The sequence below is a fragment of the Thamnophis elegans genome, chromosome 15, assembly GCF_009769535.1.
Source record: "Thamnophis elegans isolate rThaEle1 chromosome 15, rThaEle1.pri, whole genome shotgun sequence".
Taxonomy (NCBI): domain Eukaryota; kingdom Metazoa; phylum Chordata; class Lepidosauria; order Squamata; family Colubridae; genus Thamnophis; species Thamnophis elegans.
In genome coordinates, this window is record NC_045555.1 from 28148653 (window position 1) to 28173108 (window position 24456).

The window sequence follows — 24456 nt, forward strand, 5'->3', positions numbered from 1 at the left end:
ATAGTCAATTTTTATTTAGAATATATTAGAAAGATGAAATGTTATTGGATGATCTTAGGAGGATTTAATGGAATGCCATTACATAGTTTTACTTCAAATTTAGGATATTTCATACAAAAGGATGTAAAAGCAATTTATAGTCAAATGAATGTTTAATAATTATAATAGTTTTTTTATATAACATACTGGATTGATGATATGAGAATTTGTTTGAAATGAGTAAATTGACATCTGAAATTTGAGAATAAGATGAACAATTTTATAAGATATGGTTTATTTTATAATATAAATGAAGCCAATACCTAGAATATTTCGTTCAAAATGAATGAATAATTATAGTCAAATAAATGATAATTTACAATGATAGTAATGTATACCTATATACTAGATTGATAATTTGTGATCTTCCATACATTTGAAAGTGATGACTATGGAAGTGATGCACAAAAACTTTGCAACCAAACAACATGCTGTAAGTGATTGAAGAAGGTTTTATGTATTATGTGTTTATGTGTTGTCTGACTTTGTCTGACCAAAAAAGGAAAATATTCTTTTTTTTAAAAAAGAAAAAAGAGAGAGAAGGAAAAAGAACAAGAAATGATATACAAAGATTTTTGGGTTTTCAGAAATACCACCCCAAGAAAATATAAATTAAGAGCTGGAAGAGACACCTGCAGCAATAGAAACAGAAAGGAAGAGAGGAAATGAGAGGAAAAGGAGGGAAAGAAGAGAGAAGGCGAGGAAGATGGAAGGGGGAAGGAGAGAGGATAGGAAGGGGAAGAGAGAGAGGTAGGGGAGAGGTAAGGGAAGAAGGAAGGGAAAGGAGAGGAGGAAAGAAGAAAGTAGAGAAGGGCGGGAGGGAGAGAAAGAGAGAAAGAGAGGAGAGGAAGAGGAGGGAAGGAAGATAGAGAGCAGGAGAGGAAGATGGAAGGGAGAAGGATAGAGGGTAGGAAGGGGAAGAGATGAGGAGAGGAGAGGTAAGGGAAGAAGGAAGGAAAAGGAGGAAGGAAGTAGAGAAGGGAGGGAGGGAGAAAAGAAAGGGAGAAGAAGGTGGTGTCAAAATAAGCAAGGGATGGTAAACAAAACAACCCAAATGGAAAATTACAATTTTATAAATGGAATGACAAATGTATAAGAATTATGAATGTAAAAAAAAAGAATAATTATTATGTGAATGTATATGTAGAGAACAAAAAATAAAAAAACTTTATTTAAAAAACAAACAAACAGACACTGTTTAGTGAATGAAGTAAAATATACATTGTCCCAGGATAATGTTTTAGAATCCAATCTGGATCGGTCATTGGTACCAGAGGTTTTCAGCTTTCAGACTCATGCTGGAGCCCATCCTCAGGGAACTTCTTACTCACCAGAATGTATCATATTTAGAAGCTTAGGAGTTCAGAACACTAAAACTCTGGTCCCACTGGCCAATCCAGTTTGGATCCTACACTGCTAAGTGAGTGAGTGCAAAATTGCCATAAGGCTAATTATATTTCTCTTTGATTAAAATGTATTAATAAAAAAGGGGAGGGCATGCAGAGCTTTGGGAGGGTTGTAGAGTGCTCTTGGGGGCTGGGTGGGCACAAACAAGCAAAAACGGCCTGGTTTTTGCTTGTTTTTGCCCTCCCCAGCCCCCAGGAGCACTCTATAAGCTTCCCGAAGCCTCTGCACGTCCATTTTTGCAAAGGGGGAGGGGTTTCAGTGGGCCAAAAATGTGGCATTCCGTGTATAAGACACACCCAGATTTTCACCCACTTTTGGGGGGGAGGGGGGGAAAGGTGTATCCTATACGCCGAAAAATACGGTACTGTAAGTCTCTTGCATGTGAATAAGCAGCCTCCTTGAGCTCCTTTTCCTTCTATTGCAAAAGTCCCTTCAGGGCTCAACTGCAAAATCAGGAAGTCCTCTGGCTAGCTTGCTTATCCTTAACACCGGGTGTCTATCTGCATAAAATTCAGAAAACAGATGTCGCCCTTAGTGGGTAGACCAGAAAGGAAACTTGACCAGATGAGCTAATGCTACATTTGTTGTAAAGCTACACTGACAGAATCTTGCAGGTCTGAAAATGCAAGTCTCTGCCCCGCTCCCTTACAGCCTGGGAGGGTCTCTCTTTCTCCTCCTGTTATGCAGCTGCAGGCTATGCCCTCTTTTATCTAACTGCTCCCCAGGAAGCATTTCTTCATTCTTTCTCACACACCATCCTGCAGAACCATTCCAATCAACAATGCAAGATTTGATCTTGAATATAAAGTTATATTTAGCAGCTGGAGGTCGCTGCGGGACTGATGGCGGCCTCCCCTGCCCGGTGCTCCTTGGCCTTTGCTCTCTCCCTGCCCATTTTTCTTTTAAGACAATCACATAGCTGCATTGCCCCTTGTGCTCTTCTTCGCTGTTTATTTTATTGCTCTATTACCATACTTCGGTGCTGATCACACTCTCTTCATTTCTTATTTTTTACTGTTGTAAGCTGCCTAGAGTAGACTCACAGCTAGATAGGGGGCAAAATAAATTTAACAAAAAAATAATAAAGTGGCAGAATTGTCACCATAGAAGAGGAGGAAAACCATTTTTTAAAATTTCGAGTGCATGTCACCAATTAGCATATTTAAGCAGGCACATGCCAAATCTCTCTTATTTTATTACTAGGGGGAAGGGAAAGCTATCACCTCATTCCCTATGCCGAAGTCAGCAATAAGGTGCCCCTGATAGATGGCAGCAAAGGAGCCCAGCTCCCCTTGTCTCTTAATGGGTCCTCAGGGATTCCCTTTCCTCTGGATCAGGGGTATCAAACTGGCAGTCCATGGGCTGGATGCGTCACGCACAGGCCACACCCATCCCAGCTCTGTGAATGGGAAAAACATCACGAAACGACGTGACTTCCCGAGTTTGACATCTGTGCTCTGGACGTTTCCCTAAGCACAATCCTCCACTGAACCTCCCTCCAGACCCAGCAACTTCCCAGCTGTCTCCTCATAGAGATCAACCCCCCCCCCGAAAGAATGTTTCATCTCCCCCCACCCCCAAAAAAAGCTGGGCTGCAAGCTATGATGGCAACCGCCTCTCCCCCCCCCCCCCGCCCATCAGTGCCCATGTTCCCCAGCCTCTGTGACATACCTGTTCCAGAGTGAGCTGCTTGGAAATAGTGTCATTTTCCAGTTTTTTGATTTTCTTCATCAACTTGTTGACTTGGAACTCCTGCTCCTGCTCCAGATGCTGCTCCAGCTCTGCCTTCTCATGCTGCAGCTGGGATTAGGGGAGAATTCAAAGGCCAAAGGGGTCAACCTTCTGCAGTAGCAAACCAACTTGTATATTACATAACTACCATAAAAACTGACCCTGGTCAAACCCAGATTGGAAGTGAAATGCAATATTAACAGTAAACATGAAGGGCACATCATGTACGGAGCAATTCCACCCAGAAAATGCTTTTGCGCCTTTTGAAGGAGCAACTTCGGTATACTAGGAAATTTCTATTGTGTTTTCTCTCTCTCTGGAACAGGTTAAGTGTTCTACAAATAGGGACAAAATGTAGTGATCTACAGCAAATTGGATTTCTAGACATTTCATGCCTGGATGACGCTGAAGGCGGCTTTTTAAGAGAAGACTGGACAGCCCCCCGTCTGACATGGTATAGGGCCGCGATGGCAAACCTGTGGCACGTGTGCCAGGAGCCATATCGGTGGGCACGCGAGCTTAGCTCCGGCGCATGCCAGCTGATATTCGGGCCTTCTGGTCTGACTGGAAGTTGGCAAATGGGCCATTTAAGGCTGCCAGGGGGGAGCTCTGGGAGGGGTGGGGAAGGCCATTTTTGCCCTCCCTAGGCTCCTAGAAAGGCTCTGGAACCTGGGGAGAGCGAAAAACGGATCAATCATGCCATTGCGTGCCAAAGGTAGGGGGAGCTTGGGGGGGGAGGGTCATGTGCGCATGCGTGGGGGGAGGGCGCATAGAATTATGGGTGTGGGCATGCACGTCCACAATCCCATGCTCCACCCGCTTTTGCCACGCGATGGCAAAAAGGTTAGCCATCCACTGGCATAGGATCTCCTGCTTGAGCAGGGGGTGGACTAGAATACCTCCCAGGTCCCTTCCAGCTCTATTCTGACTTCCTGTTAACTTTTTTTCTCTGACTTCCATATATTTCTTCTGCATTAACACAGGACTCCATTGGGCACCTCTGGCTATCTCCTGACTTTCCGGCGCAACCTTTGTCTTAATAGCAATATAGCAATAGCAGTAGACTTATATACCGCTTCATAGGCCTTTCAGGCCTCTCTAAGCGGTTTACAGAGAGTCAGCATATTGCCCCCAACAATCTGGGTCCTCATTTTACCCACCTCGGAAGGATGGAAGGCTGAGTCAACCCTGAGCCGGTGAGATTTGAACCGCTGACCTGCTGATCTAGCAGTAGCCTGCAGTGCTGCATTTAACCACTGCGCCACCTTGGCTCTTAACAGGCTTTCCCCTAAGGCTCAGTTTTATCATGCTCCTAAATCCAGAGGGGAGCTTCACAGTGGGCTCCTCCCTAAAGTCCCAGGTGAATTTTTCCCACGGACACCTGAAAGCATCAAGCCTTTCTCTGCTGCTTGCTCCATTACAAAGCATCACATTCTGGAAAGGACCTCCTGAGGCCAGCATCCTGAATATGCCTGATTCCACTGCTAAGATAAACTCGATTGGTCATGAACCCTATGGGATCAACTTAATATACCTCCTGTCTGAATAGGCACATGGTAGATCACCAGGACGACACATGATTGGACCAGTGGTGAAATTCAATTTTTTTTTACTACTGGTTATATGGGCATGGCTTGGTGGGCGTGGTGTGGCTTAGTGGGCGTGGCAAGGTAAGGATACTGCAAAATCTCCATTCCCACCCCACTCTGGGGCCAGCCAGAGGTGGCATTTGCTGGTTCTCCGAACTACTCAAAATGTCCGCTACCGGTTCTCCAGGACCTGACAGAACCTGCTGGATTTCACCCCTGGATCAGACCCCACACCAAAAGAGTAACTTCAGTTGAACCCTGGACCCTCCTGCCTCCACCCATTTTCTGAAACATTTGGGCTGCTCCTGCAAGGCGCTGCAGTGCAGGCGCTTGGCTGTGCCAAGCAAGTGCTGTGATCCATTATTTTAGGAACTTTGATTTCTCAAAAGAATATTCTATTGCTAATCTTTTTGTTCCTTTTTTTTAAAAAAGTTGTCACTTTAAAAGCAGTTATTCTGCCCTGCTTCTTTCCAAAAAGAGACATGCAAGACTGGTCTTATCATCTAGACTTCCTTGATAAATACATTAACTAAGAACTGACAGAGATCAAACAAGCCCTCCTCGCTTTTCAGAGCCGACTTCCTCCATATGTGCAGAAGTCTGAATTGTAGACAAGTTCAGACAAAGCCTAAATATTTCTAAGTGAGAGCAACAAATATGCAAGGACCCTTCCAATGTGCCTTATTGTGTAGGGCTGGGAATCCAGTTTTGTCCATTTTCTGTTTTGTGAAAGCAATTCTCAAATTCTCTGAGAAGGATGCAGAGTAAACCATAATTCTATAAACTTAAGGGGGGGAATTCAACGTAATAAGAAGCAGCTGGATACCAAAGCAAGAAATAACTTTTCTTAGGAGGGTTCCAACCACATCATTTAAAACACTAAAGGAACTGGTGCGAATCCAACAGGGCTGACAAGAAATATGGAGGTTGGAAATGTCAAATAAATATCACAATGCAAACCGTTGACGATCATGAGGGAGACAGCTGTTCTTATACCCAGAATATCTCATGGCTCCATGTATGTTTTATTCTACAATAATCTCCTGCCTCACTTTTCATCTCTTCTGCTTCCCTTTCAAGGTGCCTGCTAACAGGGGCTCATGGTATCTTTGCAGAACATTATGGAACCAATGATTTTGCTACTGAAAGAACAAAGTGATCTTCCAAGGACGATATGCACCAGATGAGTAGAGTGGAGTGGAATGGAGTAGAGTGGAGTGGAATATGAACAGAATGGAATGGAATAGAATAGAATAACAGAGTTGGAAGAGACCAACCCTTTCAGTTTTCTAGTCCAACCCACTGTTCAGGCAGGAAGCCCTATACCATTTCAGATAAATGGTTGTTCAATCTCTTCTTAAAGACCTCCAGTGATGGAGCACACAACTTCTAGTGGCAAGCTGTTCCACTGGTTAATTGTCCACTTTAATTCCAGGTTGCTTCTCTCTTTGATTAGTTTCCATCCATTGTTTCTTGTCCTGCCCTCTGTTGCTTTGGAAAATAATTTGACCCCCTCTTCTTTGTGGCAGCCCCTCAAATACTGGAAAACTGCTATCATATCACTCCTAGTTCTTCATTTCTCTAGACTAGGTAAACCCAGATCCTGCAGCCGTTCTTCGTGTTTTAGCCGCCAGGCCTTTGATCATCTTAGTTGTTCTTCTTTGAGCTTTTTCTAATGTCTCAACATCTTTTTTGTAGTAATTAATAATGGAAAACTATTCTTGGAACTCTGGATGATTGGTGACATTATGGTCAATTGAAAATATGAATGTATATTATAAATTAATGGGAATTCTTTGTTCTAATATCCACTTTTTCTCCTTAGAGATAAGTGATATTATAATACTTTAAAGACTTATTGTTATTTGATAGATAATTATGAATTCAAGAAATAAGGATTGTTACAAATGAAATAATATTAATGGTAATTTGAACACATAATGCTCAATGACAGTGAAATATTTAGTTATGTTTAACGGAAAACCAGTGATGTTATTCTTAATCTTAAGAATTGATGCACAAAAACTTGTAACCAAACGACATGCTTGATGAAATGGAGGAAAGTTGTGGTTTTTTTTCTTGCTTTTGTTTTGTATGTGTTGTTTTGTCTTTTCTTTAAGAAAAATATACATACATACATACATACATACATACATACATACATACATACATACATACATACATCTTTTTTGTAGTATGGTGAGCAAAATTGGTTGCAGTATTCCAGGTGTTTGCCTTACTAAGGTTTTATAAAGCGGTATTAATACTTCGCATGATTTTGATTCTATGTCTCTTGTTTATACAACCCAGGAACTGTATTAGCCGTTTTGGCAGCTGCTACACATTGCAGGCTCATATTCAAGTGATCGTCCACTAGGACTCCAAGGTCCTTCTCACAGTTTTTGAGCCAGGTCTCACCTAATCTGTACTTATACCTTTGGTTTTTTTCCTGCATTTTCCTTAAATGTAAAATGTTGCTTTTCTCCATGTTAAAATTCATTTTGCTGGATAGGGACCATTGTTCAAATCTGTTAAGATCTTTTTGGATCCTGAGCTTGTCTTCTGAGGTGTTGGCCAATCCTGCCAGTTTAGTATCATCTACAAATTGGATGAGTTCCCCTTCTATTCCCTCATCTAAATCATTTATGAAGGCTTACTTACACTTATACACAGAGCAACACAACATTTTGGCGGCGGGGGTGGGGGGAGAGAAATATCTTCCCTTACTCCTATATTTTAGCTCTGTTTACCTAAGAAAGTTCTCTTGAATGGTTATACAAACTAATATAGGGAAGCCTGAAAGCTTTGGTAGAGAGTTTTATAGAGTCAAGCACATTTTTTCCATTAGTTAATGTACACCCATGGACCTAGCAGCACTAAAAACTTCAAAAGAAAGAAATGGGGCAGACACAGGTGGAGAGTCCCCAGAGGGTTGCCAGATGAGCAGACAAGGGGGAATTCAACTCTAATATTCCTTTCCTCCAACATATAAATATTTGGAAATATTTTGCCTTAAGAAATAAACAGTATCTCACATCAGGGGTCTCCAACCTTGCTAACTTTAAGCCTGGAGGACTTCAACTCCAGGAATTCCCCAGCCAGCTTGCTGCGGAATGGGGAATTCCTGGAGTTGAAGTCCTCCAGGCTTAAAGTTGCCAAGGTTGGAGACCCCTGTCAGATTAGTCATTGGCTATATAAAACCCAGTCCAAATGTTACAAAGGACATATACACTTCTGACTTCTCTGAAGCTCTTTAGCAAAACCAGGAGATCCCCTGGAAAAGATTCTCTCTTTCAGCCATAAAGATCTGCATTTTAAATCTCAAAAGGGATCCTGGTTACTCTACCTGCTCAAACAATAAAAGTTGCCAGACCTCAAAAGTACCATAAGTACTTTTTGAATGATTCAGGAAGAAGAGAGAGCTTTGAAAACATAGTAACTTAATATAATAAACCAACCCTTCAACAGTTGCAACAATAGCAATCCATTTGAAAAGGAAACTCCAAATGTAATACAGTTGCAAACAAACACAAAGCATTTCTACCTGTGGGTTGGCTGGACCTCAAATGTGGCTAATTTACAAAATGGGAAATAAGCCAATTAAAATAGGGTAAGGGATTAGAAGGCAGTAAAATTCAGATTTGCTCAGCAAAATATATCCATAAAGAGACCCTTTCCCCACCCACCTCTCTTCTCTCTCCTTTCTCTTTTCTCTCTCCTCTTCTCTTCTCTCCTCCTCCTCTATCTCTTCTCTCTCCTCTCTCTCCTTCTCTTCCATCTCTTCCTCTCTCTTCTTCTCTCTTCTCCCTCTCTTCTTTCCTCTATCTCTTCCTCTCTCCTCCTCTCCTCTCTCCTCCTCTCCTCTCCTCTCTCCTGTTCTCTCTCCTCCTCCTCTCTCTCTTCTCTCCGTCCTCCTCTCCTCTCTCTCCTCTCCTCTTCTCCTCTGCTGTCTCCTCTCCTCTTCCCTCCCTCCTCTGCTCTCTCTCCTCTTCCCTCCCCTCCTCGCATGAGAGCTATTCATTCCCAGGATGGCAGGAAAACAGAGAGATGAACAGCTGATGCAACACCGTCCCCTGCAGGATCTTCAGAGAAAATCCAGGGTTCTCTGGGCAATCTAGGAGCCCTGCTCATCCTCCACAGAAAAACCCAGGGTCTACTAGTTTTGCTCTCCACAGGGCAGCTCTTTGTGATGAACCAAGATGTGTGCGTCTATCTACAGCTACAGGTTCCTATCCTGCTTCCTGTCACACCTGAGTAAACGTAGTGTGTGGACCAGTGGTGGGTTTCAACATTTTTTAGAACCTCTTCTGTAGGTGTGGCCTACTTTGTGGGAGTGGCTTGCCACCCATGTGACTGGATGGGAGTGGCTTGTGGGCCATGGGAGTAGCTTGGCAGTCATGTGACTGGATGGGCATGGCCAACTTATAAAATGTGGTGAAACTCACTTAACAACGCTCTTGCTTAGCAACCAAAATGTTGGCTCAAAAACTCTGGTATTTGAAGCATGCAAATCTTAAAGCTGTCAAGTTACAAGACCCTTGCACCCCTAACAATTTAGAAAAAAAACACCCCGGGGGCGTTCAAACTTGACAGCTTTAAGACTTGTGGACTTCAACTCCCAGAATTCCTCCTCTCACTCTTCATCTTGATGATGTGAGGACGGGCGGGGGGAGGGAGCTGGAACCGGTTCTAAATGGCACTGTAGATTTGTGGAACCTCTTCTATAGAAGAGGTTAGAACTGGCAGGAACCCACCCCTGGTGTGGACCCAGGAAGGTGGTCCCCCAGGAACCCCGAGAAGCCACAGAAGGGTTTGAATGGGATGCCTAAGAAGAAGCAAAGCCTGGCAACTTTTCCAATGTGGCTGAAGCTAAGGAAGGTACGGATAAACTCTGCTTTCAAAAATCATAAAAGGCCTCGATCCAAGAATGGTAAATTCAGCAACTCTGCATCAGCAACCTTGCAATGAAGATGAGGTGGATTAGAGAAGAGGAGGAGGAGGAGGAGCTGTTGTACTTTGCTTTTTTAGGTTCTGGATAGTATCATCTGAACCTTGCCACTTGGATACACAACATTATTTAAATAGAGGCCATTCCTAGTGGATCCTGGAAGGACAAAATACAGATTGGACTGTCAAGAGAGCAAAGGTGAAATATAAACACCATAGCTGTTCCCCTCGGCAGCCTTGGAAGTCAACACAGAAACACACATACACACACAAATGTTCTGAGTTGATGAAGTGCAAAGGGAGTACAAAGAGTTGATCCAAGGCAAATTCCAAAGCAATCCAAACACATCGGGTGATGAATCTGCTCAATCTGTATCAGAGACACTTGATCACTTTTTTCAAACTTGGCACTTTTGAGATGCCCCGATTTTCCCATCCCTAACCTTAACCCTGGCATGGAAATTCTGGGCGTTGAAGTCAACACATCTCACAGGTACCTAAGACTGCATTAGGCGCTTGGGGGAATCTCTGTACAACAGCTAATGTCAAGTGAGTTGAGCTCACGTGTCACTGAATGGGATCTTGGGGTGATTCACACACCACAACTCACATATTAATAATTTTACTATGGGATTTTGAAAAAAAAAGCCTTTATCGTTTTAATTTTTGGAAATGGACCTTCAAAGCCGTCAGGATTCGTTTTCCCTGACCTCTAATTTTTTTTTTTTTTTTTTTAAAAGGAGAAATATTCTCTTTTGCAACCATCTTCCTTCCTTCCCTTGGTTTGTTCACTCCCGTTGGGAATGTTTAGGCGATAATGGCAGTTAAGACATTTTTCCGAGGCATACCGTATTTTTTGGAGTATAAGACGCACCTTAGTTTTTTGGGAGGAAAATAGGGGAGGGGGAATTCTGCCTACCAGGTTTTCATCTGGCTAGCATCCTTAGCCTGGTCAGCTTCAGCACATAAGTTTGCTGGTTTTGAGTGTGCACACTTTTTATTCTCTGGTTGGGGATAAAAAACAGCTTATAAAGCACAGCTGATCATCGGAGAGCGAAGCAATGAGAAAAGCAGGCAAAGCACTTCACTCATTGGCACCTTGTTAGGGCTGAAAAAAAGTTTAGAAAAAGCTACATTTGGAGTATAAGATGCACCCATATTTTCAGCCTCTTTTTTTGGGGGGGGGGAGTGTGTCTTATATACTCTGAAAAATACTGTAATCCTTTTTGATATCCCAAAGGTCTTTTTTCAAGAGGCAACTGGATGCTCTGGTTTTTCTTTGAAGATGTTTCTTCAGCTCCGAAGAATCAATATTTCATTCTAATATCTGTTGCTTAAGGAAACCATGGTCCCTTTCTAACAAGAAGAATGGCCCAAGCAGTTCTTATTTTAGGGCCGGGGAGGGAGGGGGGCGGGATAAAAGAAGACATACCTGCATCAGCTTCCTGGAGAGTTCATTCGTGAGAAACTCCTCCTCCTTTTCATAATTCACGGCCAACGTCTCCTTCTCCTTCTGCAAAGCTTGAATCTTCTTAAACAGGGTATTACTGATGAACTCTTCTTCTTGCTCTGCTCGGGCTTGCTGGAAGAGAAAGACAATCTCAGAGCCAGGCAACTGGTCTGGAAGGCATCTGGTCGCTTCCTCTGCTGATGCTCTGATGCCACTCAACTAAACAAGGACGCAGATGCCAAGAGATCTGCCAGGAAAACCCAAGTACGATCTCTTGGCTGCCGCCACCATGGACAACATCCTGTTCATGGATCAAGGACTGGGTCTCTGCTCTAGGTTGCCACGGAGGAAATGCAGGGACCCCGGCACCATCAATTCTTAGCTCCAGAAATGGAGCCACGCCAACCACAAACCAGGATATGGATGTGAGTGTGAAAAGGGTATTTTGGGGGGGGGGGTGTTGTATTCTGTAATACTCCGACACAGAGAGCACATTTCTCAGTTTCAAGGAGTTTGTGGGCAGAGATGTGTTCCTGTCACTGTGCTGAGCTTCCTGGGACAGACTGCAAATACTTTGAGCCATCACTGATGCACACTCTCCTCCTGCTCAACTGCAGACCAGACCCGTCAGAGAGCCAGTTGTTTGGAATAGAGTCCAGTCCTCAGTCCCAGCTGCCCACCGTGCTTGGCTTTATTGTAAACAAGGTTATGAACTGCTGGGAGGGAAGCAGAGGTGGGGGGCACATAAATTAACCAGTTCGCCCAGCATCGAAAATGTCCGTGTGCGCCATCTGCGCATGCGTGGGCCTTTGCACGCATGTGCGTGGTATCAAAACCAAGGCATAGTGCCGGCGCACCCGCACTTCGCAACTACCAGCAGCATCCCACCCCTGGAGGAAGGGGGAGGATGAAGAGGAGGAAAGGGAGAACAACCTATTCTCGGTGAACAAGAAGCCATCAACCCATCCTGGGCAGGATGAAACCACAGGGCAACCCAAGAGATTTCTTTTATCTTCCCAAAGCTTCCTATGCTTCTACTCTTATAAGACCACAGATCTCACAGTCCAGAGAATAAAATCAAAAGCAAACTTCAAAGCGTGAACAAACCACGAACAAGAAGGGAGCCAAGTCGCGGCTTCCATGCAAGCTGTTCCACCCGTGTCCCATGGAGTTTACGACTTTCCTGGACTGAAGTGAATCTTACTGATGTAACAGTCCAACCCGCCAATCTGGTTTGCCATTCTTGTTTTGCCAGGCAATTGCAAAACCGATGGAACAAGGAGCCTATGAGCACAAGGGTCACTTAACTCAGCCTGACAGCTTAGAGCCAAAGCAACCCAACTGGCTAGAAAGTGAAATGTCAAATATAATGTGAGAACTCTCCACCTTCCTGGAATCTCACTAAATGCCCGCAAATGATTTCCGTGTGATGCCATTAGCCAGGAAAGAGATTGATGCCTTGAACTTGAGAAGAAAGAGCAGGCAAAAGATCAGGACCAAGAGAAAGGGATGGAAACCAAGTTGACATTACAAGTAAACAAATTATGGCATGATTACCCCTCACAAATTAATGATTATCCTGTGGAAGCACGTGGAAAATCACAGAACACACGAGGTTTAGAGCTCTGCAGGGAGGGGGGTGCATGCAAGGATGCAGGGAGGTACATGATGAGAAAAGGATACACGAGGGAGGGAGGGGGCAGACACACAAAGGTGCAGGAGAAATGGGTATGTCAAAAACCTTCAGAGAGCGCTGGAAAAGTTGGTTTCTCTGCTGAACCATTGTGACCCCAGGAAATAGTTAACTGGAGCCAGAGCACAGTTGACTCTATTGTTAGGTTTTTATTTAACCTTCTCTTTGGAACTCAAATCCAGGATCTCCAAGTCTGGAATATCCTGGTCCGGAAGATTTAACTTTAGAAAAGTAGAGCAATTTGATTAATGTTTGTGTGTGTGTGTTTGTGTTGTGTGTAGGAGGGGGGAAAGAGGAGACACTGCACCCCCTGCTGGAAGTTAAATCTGGTTCACACAAAACCAACATTTCTCTTAAGCTTTGCAAGACATGTGCAATTTATATTATGATTTGCTGTCAACTGCAGAAAAGGTCATTCTGACATTTTCTGCAAACCATGACTTTAAAATTCCTGGCTAGCGCTACATGCAAGCAGTACTTGACCACAATTACGCATCTGCCATCTTTTATTCTTTCTTTGGGCTGGAGAAGCAGCACAAGTACCATTAATCATCCATGCAGGAAAAACACACTTCAGGGGAAGCAGTGCTGGAAAGCTATCGGAGCTGCAAGGAGGCGGCCCCTGACATCAAATCCAGTGCACGGATTCTAGCTCCCATCTTCTGCAACACCACAGCCCACCACAATCTCTTTAACGGCTGTTCTTGCAAATTTTCACACCTTTTGATTTTTGCAGAAGCTGTGTTGGCATGTCACAGAAAGACATTTTATTGCAGAGACTGAATGATTTCTAAGCCAGCCTCTTTTACCCAGATGGGGCAGCAGGACCGTAGAAGTACTGTTTCCCCCAAAATAAGACAGGTTCTTATTTTCTTTTGCCCCACGAAATGGCCTTGGGCTTATTATAGGGGGAGGGCTTATTGTTTTGGGGTTGCCGGGAGGCTGCTCCCTTGCAAACTGGCTACCGAAGAGCCGGTCACAGCCTCAGGGGCAAAGTAGCCATGAGGTGACCACGCTCACGAGCAGCTGCCCGGCAAATCCCCTCTCCAGCCAGGCAGAGCGCCATTCACTGACCTAGGGGGTATCCCTAAATCGCCAAGGCACGTGGCATTCTGCCCGCCCCCCAGCTTGGCACATTAGGGATACCCCCTAGGTCAGTGCATGGAGCTCTGCCCGGCTGGAGAAGGCAGTTGCATGAGCACCTGTTCCGCCCCCAGCCTCACCATGCCCTGGCCCAGCTCCCCCTGCAGAGCCAGGGCACCTCACCACTGCAACGCTCCAAGCATAATTTCTTCTCCGGCTTCCAAACTCCAAAACTCGGCTGCCGAGTCTTCCAGCAGTGGCCACTCTAGGAGTGTGCTGTATGGTTTTGGGCTGGCTGCTGGAAGACTCTCTGTCCGGAAGACTCTCTTTCCTCTCCAAGTCCTCTCCCAAAACTAGGCAAAGAAATCTCAGCTAAGAAGGAGCTTGCCTGCATTAGTGGTAGGTAAGGCAGCCTTTGATCCAGTGATCTCTCCAGGGCGAAAGGCGGCACAGCTGAAGCCCAGGAATCTCCCTCAGGCACACCCAGGAGCAGCAGAGACCATCATCCCCAGGCAGCTCCTGGACAGCAGCTCTAGAGGAAGCCGAAAGGGCTCCAGGGCATCACCTCAAGGGCTGCTCCCAAGTGCCCTGAACAGAGTTTACTTAATGAGCCCCAGCAGGGGTAAAATCTTCAGAGGGGAGTTTCTCCCCAAAGCAACGGGCTGTGAAAGGGGAGGATGTAAAGCTGAGGCGAAAAGGCTTACAAAGAAGAACAAGGAAGATTTGCCAAAACTTTTCAAGCAGGGAAACTGAGCTGTTCTGACCGAGGCTTCCCGAGAGCATGAAGCAAACTCCTTGTCCCGACAAAAAAAACCTTTTATGAATTGACTGCGAATTCTGCTCATTCTCATCCAGCAAAGTCTTTCGATGGAGGATTTACAGTCACAGACCTTATCTGGCTTGGAGAGCTGACAGGCTGATATCTGTAAAACTTGGCAAGGAGCCTCGGAGAGTCACGAGTCAATGAAGCGAACTAATGGTCTCCTCCTGCAAACTCTACTCCCCTTTCGCTCCTCTTTTATTCACTCTGGGAGGGGCCATTCATCATCCACCTTACTCCCAAAGTCTACCCTTGTTCCTTAGCTGTTCCCTTTATCTTGCAACTCTGCGCATGCGCACACTGGGAACAGGCTCCAGCTGTTCCTCTGCCCCATGAAGGCAACTGAGAATGGCATATGGCTCTGGCTCACTCTCTGCCTCCCACACAGAGCCTTCATCAGAACCTTCCCCAGACTCCAGGACTGGCCTATGTTCCTCCCCAACCTCCTCACTGTCCGAATCTGCTGCCAGCTCCACAGGCCGCTGGCGGGCCATAACACTAACAGGGCTAAAATGAAGGGAAAAGAAAGGAAAAAGAAGGAATATTCTACGACTGAGACTTCAATGTGCTACGGTTGAGTGACTGTCCCAAGCCGAGCCCCAAAGGAAGAACTTCCTCCTCTCTTCAAAAGCCAGGCAACCTCCAGATGATTCCGAGCAGGATCCTGAAAGATCCTCTATCTCCCTCTGGAAAAGCTCCTCTGCCTAGCAAAAAGACTCAAACATTGGACAGCTTAGGCTGGCCATATGGGTCTTTTTTTAAAAAAAGAAAGAAACAAGGAACTACAGCCTGAAAGTGTTAATACTTGCTTTCATATTGCGAAGGCATAATAAGATCAGGGGGAAGGGAGGATTATTTTGTGTTTACAGAGCTGGAATGGATCTCCAGAGGCTTAAACTTTCATTAGTCTTGGAGTTCATCAGGCATTTTGCGAGAGCTCTGTGGGGAAAGTCAACCTTTGCACTAGTTTCTCTCTCAGGGACGCTGACACAGCCACAAAGGCAGGAACCCAGAGGGTTAAAATGGGCTAATGGAGTTTTTGGCTTCTGTGACCCCCCCCCCCCACACCCCAATTTTCTCCTGAAAGGGCATTATGGGGGCAGTTCCAGTCCACCCACTAGATTTGGTGTGGGAAGACAGGGCATCAAGGAAACTGGGGGTGGGATGGGGGGTGGGGGGGTAGACAGACTTCCAAAACTAAGCAAAGGAATTTCAGCTTGATGATCCTGAGAAGGAAATGAGGCATAGAAAGAGAGAAATGGAATCAAAATGACTTGCTGGCTGGCAACCCCTTGGCCTCCATCTTAACTTCCTCATTTCTTTAAACGTCTGGAATTGAAAGTTAATTGTGACTATAGATGCCGATATTAACCTCAGGATATGTTCATGATATTAGAATTACAGATGAGCCTTCCAACTGTTCTTTCCATTGCAAATGTTAAAAGGAAGATACTGAATTTGCATCTTTATTGCACTAAGATTCTGTTACTTGAATTCCAAATTCTATTTTGAAATGTACATAAAGCCCCACTCAAAGATACCGCCTCACAGAGTATCCTTCCTTTAATTTGCAACAGATTACACTTTTCAAATCTTTTTGACCCGAAACATCTCCACGTATGGAAACCAAGCTCCAGCATTAGGCTATCAATTATTCACATTGCTCCCAGCAAAAACTGGGGTTTTTTTTGTACAGAGGAAGCAGCCAGAGTCATCAATAAGATGTGAAAAGTAAGTCAAAAGGATTAAGTGGTCTCAATGATAAATGAATTTGTAATTTCATGCAAATTAAAATAAATTCCTGAAATAGAACAAATCTTATTTGACTTTTAGAAGGAATAAAATATACGAGCCACAGCCTTCACCCCTATCAGCGCTAGAGAGTGAAAATTCACAAGCAGCCTCTTAGGTTTCCTGCCTGGAAGAATGGAAGGATGGCAAAGTCTTCAAAAATTTCTCCTCCTCAAGAGCGTTTTAGAAAGGCCATCTTTTCCTACAAAGTCAGAGGAACTTTCAAAAAAAGTTAAAGCTTTTGAAAACTATCCAGAGAAGAAACTTTCAGGCAACTGGTGTTTAGTTTCCTCAACATGCGCTCATTTAACTTCAAAGATGGAGTGGGAAAACAAGAGTGGTAAGAACACTAAGGACAGTTTGCAAGTTGCCCCCTCCCAGGCTGTCGTAACTTAGAATCGCTGTTAAATGGTTATAAGTGGAGGACTAATTCTACTTTTCCCTCCAGCTCTTTACTCCGTTTCTCCTTTGCTTCTCCTTCAATTCCCGAAGCCATCTTGGACTCATGGTGGAAGACCGTGAGTCCAAAGCAAGGAAAGGCCCACTGACAGCATACTCAAGGCCAGGTAGACTCCCCCACAGGAGAGCATGTTGGTAAATTAAGAAGGCTGTTATTTCATGTGTTGTTTTCTTGCAGTCTCTCACAGAAAGCAACTGGAAAAACAGAATGTGGTGGAAGACACAGTGCTGGTGTCAAAAGGCTGGCAGGAAGGAGGTGTTATTCCTGGCAACTTGAAAAAGCTTACCTGCCACAATATTTAGCATTTCTGCCCCTGTAAACTGTAGAGTTCAGTTGTTGGTGGCTTTTATAGCACACATGGGAGGAGAGAGACAAAAAAGCACGCCAAATCTCCAGTGTGCTCAACTATTCTATCAAACCCCTTGCACCTTTCCATTTTGGCCTTCTCCCTGAAATGTCCTTTTGATTTTCTCTTAATGAGGGGAATGGCCAATTATTAAAGCAATGCCATGCCATGCGCCGTACATTAGGAAGAACCCACAGGATGAATTGGATGGAGTAAAAAGAAAAAGAAAGGAAAATGAGAGGGGGAAAAAGAGCAGCAGCTGCTTAAGCCCCAACAGGCTTTGGACTGCAGCCCCTCTAAGCCCCTCCCCTTCCCGAGTTATGGGAGCTGCATCTGAAAGGGGGCCTCTAAGGCAAGACGTCTGTCTCTCTTCCTGTAAGGAAGCAGAAGACGGCCAAAGGATCCTGGGTGAGCTGCTCTGCTTTGACCATATTCCCTCATGTCAACTGGCAGCAGTCTTTCATGCAACTGAGCAGCCCAGAGGACCTCCAGAGTCTGGCCTAAGTCCCCTAAAAGCAGAGGTCTCCAACCTTGGCAACTGCAACTCTGGGAGTTGAAGTCCTCCAGGCTTAAAGTTGCTAAGGTTGGAGACCCTAGTCCTAAAGTCTCTTCTGAGCTACGTTTGACTTCTGATGAGCCCTGAGATCCCCTGAGGTCTCCTTTCCAAGAGCAGGGGAAGGACCTACAGGACCGGGTAATCCTGTGATCACCTCAGCTCAGCCAAGTTCAGGCCCAGGTCTATACGCACATGCCTAGAGGCAGCCCTTAGTATCGAAAGGGGGGGTGGGGAGAATGGGTCACTTTATTAACCAAGAGTAAGATTATCCCTTTTGGACTCCGTCTCTCTTCTACCAAGAGCTGACACAGAGAAGAAACTCTCCTGCAGGCAGGCTCCATTTTCATCCATTTGCAGGAAGCTTCCAGGACCAATGAAGGGACCTGGGCTTCGCTCTGCTCCTAGTTCAAGTCCACGTTGACTTGGGGGGACCAAGAAGAAGGAGTGACCCAGAGGCCCCCAGGGAGAGGGCTAGCTCCTTGGCCACCCTTCTCCTGTCAAGCATCTTCATCACCAAAACCTCAGGCCTTTTCCCCAGCATTGTGCCTCAACATGAATTAGAAACTCCAATAAGCTTTCATCGTTGGGTTGAAATGCTTAGCCATGGCCTGCTGATCAACCGCCACTACAGATGACCCAAGAGCCATCTGGATCAGGCACATAGCAGGACAGCGCTTGGGAAAACACTCTTTTGCTGATCTAAGGTGGAGAGAAAACATCGAGAAGAGCACACTCTAAGTATTTGTGGAGGAGGCAGGGTCCCCATGCATCTCAATGTGACTCCTCCATCCAGCCGGATGCCAGATAATTGGGCCACATTTCTGAATCAAAAGCAATTACTCCAAATAATCTCAGCCTTTGGAGAAAAGCTCCTCTGGCAAGCAATCCTCTTAGGTAGAGCAAAGTGGTTTGTTTGAGGGCTTCCAACTGAAGGCTGCCCCCGTTTTTCTTTCTCTTTCAGAACAAGAAAGGCACCTACTGTCAGAAATTGGCCGATTTCAACAAACATTCACCCCTCCAGCGATACAGACCATAAACTCTGCTCCATTTTGATTTTAGGATCGAAACAGATGGCCTTCATCTGCAGGTATCGTAATTTTTCCCCATTTTTTTTTTAAAAGGTAGAGCTGCAGAAACAGAACAAGAAATTCAAGGATCTTAGAACCTCTCAGAAATTGAAGGATTGGTGGCAGCAAAGAACCCCCTCCCCAGATTCTCTTCTGGGAAACAGATGTGTTGTGTTTGGTGAGGGTGTTTTCCAGTTTCCAAAGATTATTCCCCCAAGACTGCAGAACTATCTTATAAACATTCTTCTTCTAACCTTTTATAAAGGCTACTTCAATTCTCATCATCTTAAATTCACCAGATGAAAGTTTTGTGTGTGTGTGTGTACATACACACACACACCAGTGGTTGGTTCCAGATCCCGTTGGAACCAGTATGCTGCGACGGGCCCAGGTGTCCACTACGTGCACGCATTCTGTGCACACACATGCACACGCGTGCACCCACCGCTCACAACGCTCCAGCTGCTCGATGGAACATCATGCAGGTGCCGTACGCTGTGTGTCCATGCGCAAATGGCCCAGTTGGCTCAAATGCAGCTCAGGAACGAGGGTGGGCCCTCCAAAGCACCGTACTGGAATGGTGCCTGCTGCTCCCAGCAGGCACCGGTACGCCTGTATCGGTACTGCCCGCAACCCACCACTGAGATACACACACACACGCACACATACATATATACATACATACACACAGAGAGAGTGGGGAGGGGGGGGAGAGAGAGATCTAAACATATAGACTCCTACTTTTATTTAAAATATGAACTGAAATTTCGACCACCAAAAAAAGAGGAAGCGCTGTGATAATAGCAAGAATCCAAGACTTATGGCAACCTCTTTGCATTGTCCCTGGGGCTCTATAGTCTGTCCATCTGCTTCAAGTGACTCCATTAGCACCTTTCCATATTTCACATTACTGTGTTTCAGTGGATTTTTCAAAACCAAAAGAGGTGTTGTAACCAAGATGTTAAATATTTTAATGCTCATTTTACAAAGATATTCAGCAATGTAAAAGGAGGGCTGCTAACAGGTTGCTAGCTAGAGAAATGTTGTACTATGTCCATGTTTCCTCATCTTTCCATCATATCTGACAATTCATCTATGCTCCCGAAATTCGGAACATAGAGAAGTCTTTAGGCTGAGTTCTATGTAAGATGACATCACTAAGAGATGATTTCAGGGAGACAGCATAATGTAAGCCTGTGTGCAGTGTGTGCACCCACCATGCTCCTTTTTAAGCATCTTCTCAAAAATCTTTATCTTCATTTCCATGGATTTTGCTCACTCTCTTTTTTTCCCTTCTTACAGGGGTTGGTAGCTCCTCGTGAATTGCCTGGGTATGTTGATTATATGGCAATTGTGTTAAGAAAATACTCAAAAGTGAATTCTGGAGAAAAACAACATTTGATTACATAGTTTCATGTTTTTCTTTTCCTTTTACAGTCCTCAGTCTGAGGGATAGAAGATAAATTGGGGTGAGTATGAAGGCTTCTTTTTTAATTATTAAAGGGGAAATAGGACCTTCTTCATGGCAATCCAGAAGACTGGTGCAATGCTACTCTTCATTTCATCTTCCTTCCAGATTACCCTTCAAAATCGAATTGATGATTTTTACTTAGAGATTCAAAGTATATTTTTAGCGATGGTGTTACCATTTCAATATTTTAAATGACTAAGCTGTCAACTGATGGCAAGGACCATCATCTTCCATACTAGAATCATTCAAACCATTAACACATATTTTTTGTGTGTGCTTTGTTTCTTCTGATGCTGAAACTGCTTAACATTCATGACTCATGACTATGAAGGGCAATCTTTGAATGTTTAAAGCTGGATGGCTGGATGATCAGGCCTACATCTTGCAACACAGAGTTCGTCAACAAACGGAGCAAACAAACTTGCAAATTATAGTTCTGTAATATTAGAATGACCGTTATGAACTTACATGCAGATAAATGGTTATTAAATTTTCAGCATAAATATGCATATTCTATAGCACCATAAAAAGAAGCAGTAATTTGAGAAATACCATAATTTGCAAGGTGTCCATAAGAATTTATTTGTGCTGACTTTAGAGCACTGTATTTGTAAGTAAACAAGTCCATCATGATAAAGAAAAGAGTTATATTATTTTTAATATGTCAATTTTAATCAGCTGGCATTCTGACTGCCACTCTAAATTTGTGGCAATTATACGTTATTATTTTTATGGCTTGAATTCTGCTGTTATAAACTGAATTTTAATGGGATAACTTTGAAAGCCAGATAGTTAATACTAATGTAATGAATAAAACTACGTGATTAACTTTCTATTGTACGCTGGGTATGTCACATTAGAGCTCCCTAAATGAATGCAAATTATTAGAACAAACTTACAGTTTTATGAAGTAGACGACCTTCCCCCGGTCTACTTCAGCATTTTTTACAAGGTTTTTCAGTGCAACTCGTTTGCATTTAATTGTGCATTCACATGATTACAACTCTTTTTAGTGTTCATTTAAAGGTGAAAGTGCCCGTCAGACTATTTCTGATTAGAAATGCCATATTACATTCATTTCTGATTTCCTGAAGAGGAGCTGGAAAGAAATTTCAATAACTCTGAGCTGGATGGTAGACACTATAATTCAGTAGATACATCAAATGCTTACTCCTTTGCCCCCCCCCCCCCCCGGAATGGATCCAATCTTCAGAAGCCATAGCCACTCAAGCATTAGGACCATGAATGACACATCCAATGAGATCCTTCAGCATGTCCATGTCTAATACCAGAATACTTTCAAAACTGGGAGGGGAGCTCCACATGCAACTCAACTCTCCACTCAACTCCTCCTGCAGCTTAATCCAGAAATGGGCTTGCTGGGTTACTCTCAGCCTTTCTGAGAGCAGGAAATAATATTGCAGTTATACCATTGCCTGTTACAGACAGACAGACAGACTTTGGAAAGTCAAAGTGATTTTGCAGGTGACTGCAGCATTTCAAGCAATAATAGAAAGCAGACCAAATGAACTCCCAGCAGACAAGCGATAAGTGTGCCATCTTGGTTTCTCATCGGATACATCCTGAAACTTAACTCACAAGGAGGCATGTATTTCTGACTCAAAAGATTGATTTTAAAATTCATTACTTCTAATTAGGTTGAAAGGAGGAGCCCTTATCCATAGATCTTATTATTCAAGAAGCGCAGCATTATCTTTTAGTTCATCCTGCCCAACCTCTGGCTTCTTTGAAATATATATATTTAAAGAATTTGTGTGTGTGTGTGTGTGTGTGTGCGCGCGTGTGTGAATGTATGCATCCATCCATCCATCCACTGGTTTTGTGTTGTTGTGGTTGTGACTTGGGAGCTACAGGTAGTTCTCGATTTAGGACTGCAATCGAGCTCAACATTTCCATTGTTAAGGTGAGATATTTGTTTAGAATAGAATGGAATAGAATTCAGAATAGATAAGAATAGAAGAGAATGGAGAATAAAATAGAATGCAGAATAGAATAGAGAATAGAAAAGAATTCAGACTAGAATAGAATAGAATCCATCCATCCCTGGTTGTCTCACAAGGTGACTTCCTCCCTGGGCGACGATTCCCAGCACAAAACAACACGCCTTGCACACCATCCAGAAGCCCCAGCCACAGAAAGACCTGGCCCAAGTGGGAGGAAACTCCAGAAACATTCCCCACCCACCCAAGGCTCAATCAGACAGCCCTGCCTGCCCAGCCCAGAAAAGCAGCCGCCATCCTGAGCTCCTTTGCCTTCCAAGAGGATTGGCTGGCAGCTGATGGGGGGGAGGTGGGGCACCCTTCCTTGGCTGGGAAGAGGCCCGGCTGGGCAAGGGGGAAACGGGGGGCCGCCGGGAGTGGAGGGGGCGGCTGCAGCCCGTGAATCCCGGGTGCGATCAGAGGAGGTCTCCTCCCCCTCGCCACCGGAGGGGCAGGTGGGATGGGAGGAGGAGGCTGAGCTGGGGCGGCTACCGCCTGCACCCTTGGCTCAGCCACAGGGGGAGAATCTCTCCTCCGGACAGAGGGTCTTCCCCCCAGCAGAGCCCCCTTCTCCGGAGGCCCAATTAGAGTGTCGCAGGGTATGTGTGCAGAGGGCGGGGCGCGCCCATTGCTCCCCCACCCACCCACCGGGCCTGCGGGGCGGGGCCTCCCCACCCCCCTCCCCCCCTGCGGTTCCCGGGCGGGGCACTCACGATGGTGACGGAGGCCTTGCGCAGGTCGCGGTTCTCCTCCTGCAGCGCTTTGCACTTGAGCTTGTAGGTCTCCAGCTCGATCTTCAGCACCTTGTTCTCCTGCTGCAGCGACGCCAGCCGGTTGGTCAGCTCCTCCAGGCGGAACGGAGAGATCACGATGCCCCCCGCCTTGCCCGGCGCCCCCACTCCGCCGCCGCCGCCGGGGGGGCTCGGCCCAGACGACGACGACGAGCCCCCGCCGGGCCCCGAAGAGGCCGCCTCGGAGGCTCCGACGCCCCCGCCTCCGTCCGTGTCGCTCTCGCTGGCGCTGTCGGCCATGCCGGCCCTGGGAGGGAGGGAGGGAAGGAGGCCGTGCCAGGAGCCCTTCTCGCTGCTTCTGCCGCCGCTTCTGTCGCCGCCGCTCCGCCTGCCGCCCCTGCGCGGCCCCGCCCCGCTGCGCCGCCTTCCGCCTGGCGCGCACTGGCCCGCCGTCCCGCCAAGAGGGGAATCCTCCGCGGCGCCCGCCGCGCCCACAGCGGCCCCTCCGGCGCCCTCCGGCACTGCACTCTCCTTCGCGGCCTCCAAGGCAAGGGCGTCCAAACTTCTGAACTTGAAGACTTGTGGACTTCAACTCCCAGAATTCCCCAGCCAGCTCCAAGGGGTCCCTTTCTCTGTCCCGCCCTTCCCCTCTTGGGTAAAACTTTCCTGGCACATCGCGTGGCAGGGCTGCCGATGCAACTGGCAGCTGGTGGGAGTTCAGGCTCTGGCTGCAGGGGGTGGGGTTCAAAAAAACAATACTGGCTTGGTGGGCATGGCTTGGTGGGCGTGGCAGGGGAAGGATACTGCAAAATCCCCATTCCCTCCCGATCAGCTGGGACTCGGGAGGCAGAGAATAGAAGGGTGGGGGCCAGTCAGAGGTGGTATTTACTGGTTCTCTGAACTACTCAAAATTTCCACTACCGGTTCTCCAGAACTGGTCAGAACCTGCTGACTGCCACCTCTGTCCTGGTGGTCGTCTTTCCATCCTTCCAGCAGCAGACTGGGACTGTTTGCAGCAAGAGCCAGCCTTGCTCTCCTTATTTGTTTGTTTGTTTGTCCAACATGTAGAAGATGACAAGTATAGGTATGAACATAAACATGAACAAAGGAAGTAAATACAGATAAATGGGGACAGTAGGACAGGGACGGTAGGCACGCTGGTGCGCCTATGCACATCCCCTTTACGGACCTCTTAAAAATGGGGTGAGGTCCATGGTAGACAGTTTAAGATTGAAGCTCTGGGGGTTTGAAGCTGTAACAGTAGAGTCAGGTAGA

The 24456-nt window shown here is 45.6% G+C and overlaps 1 protein-coding gene across 1 annotated transcript in view; it reads right to left on the bottom strand.

Moving 5' to 3' along the window:
• CCDC6 (coiled-coil domain containing 6) overlaps window positions 1-23588 on the bottom strand; it is a 42529-nt gene extending 18941 nt beyond the window's left edge. The window contains exons 1-3 of the mRNA XM_032231825.1: window positions 23164-23588; window positions 11146-11295; window positions 3118-3246 (exon numbers count right to left, since the gene is read on the bottom strand). Coding sequence (XP_032087716.1) covers window positions 3118-3246; window positions 11146-11295; window positions 23164-23481 — 597 coding nt within the window. The 5' untranslated portion in view covers window positions 23482-23588. The remainder of the gene's footprint in view (window positions 1-3117; window positions 3247-11145; window positions 11296-23163) is intronic.
• Window positions 23589-24456: the final 868 nt, after the last annotated feature.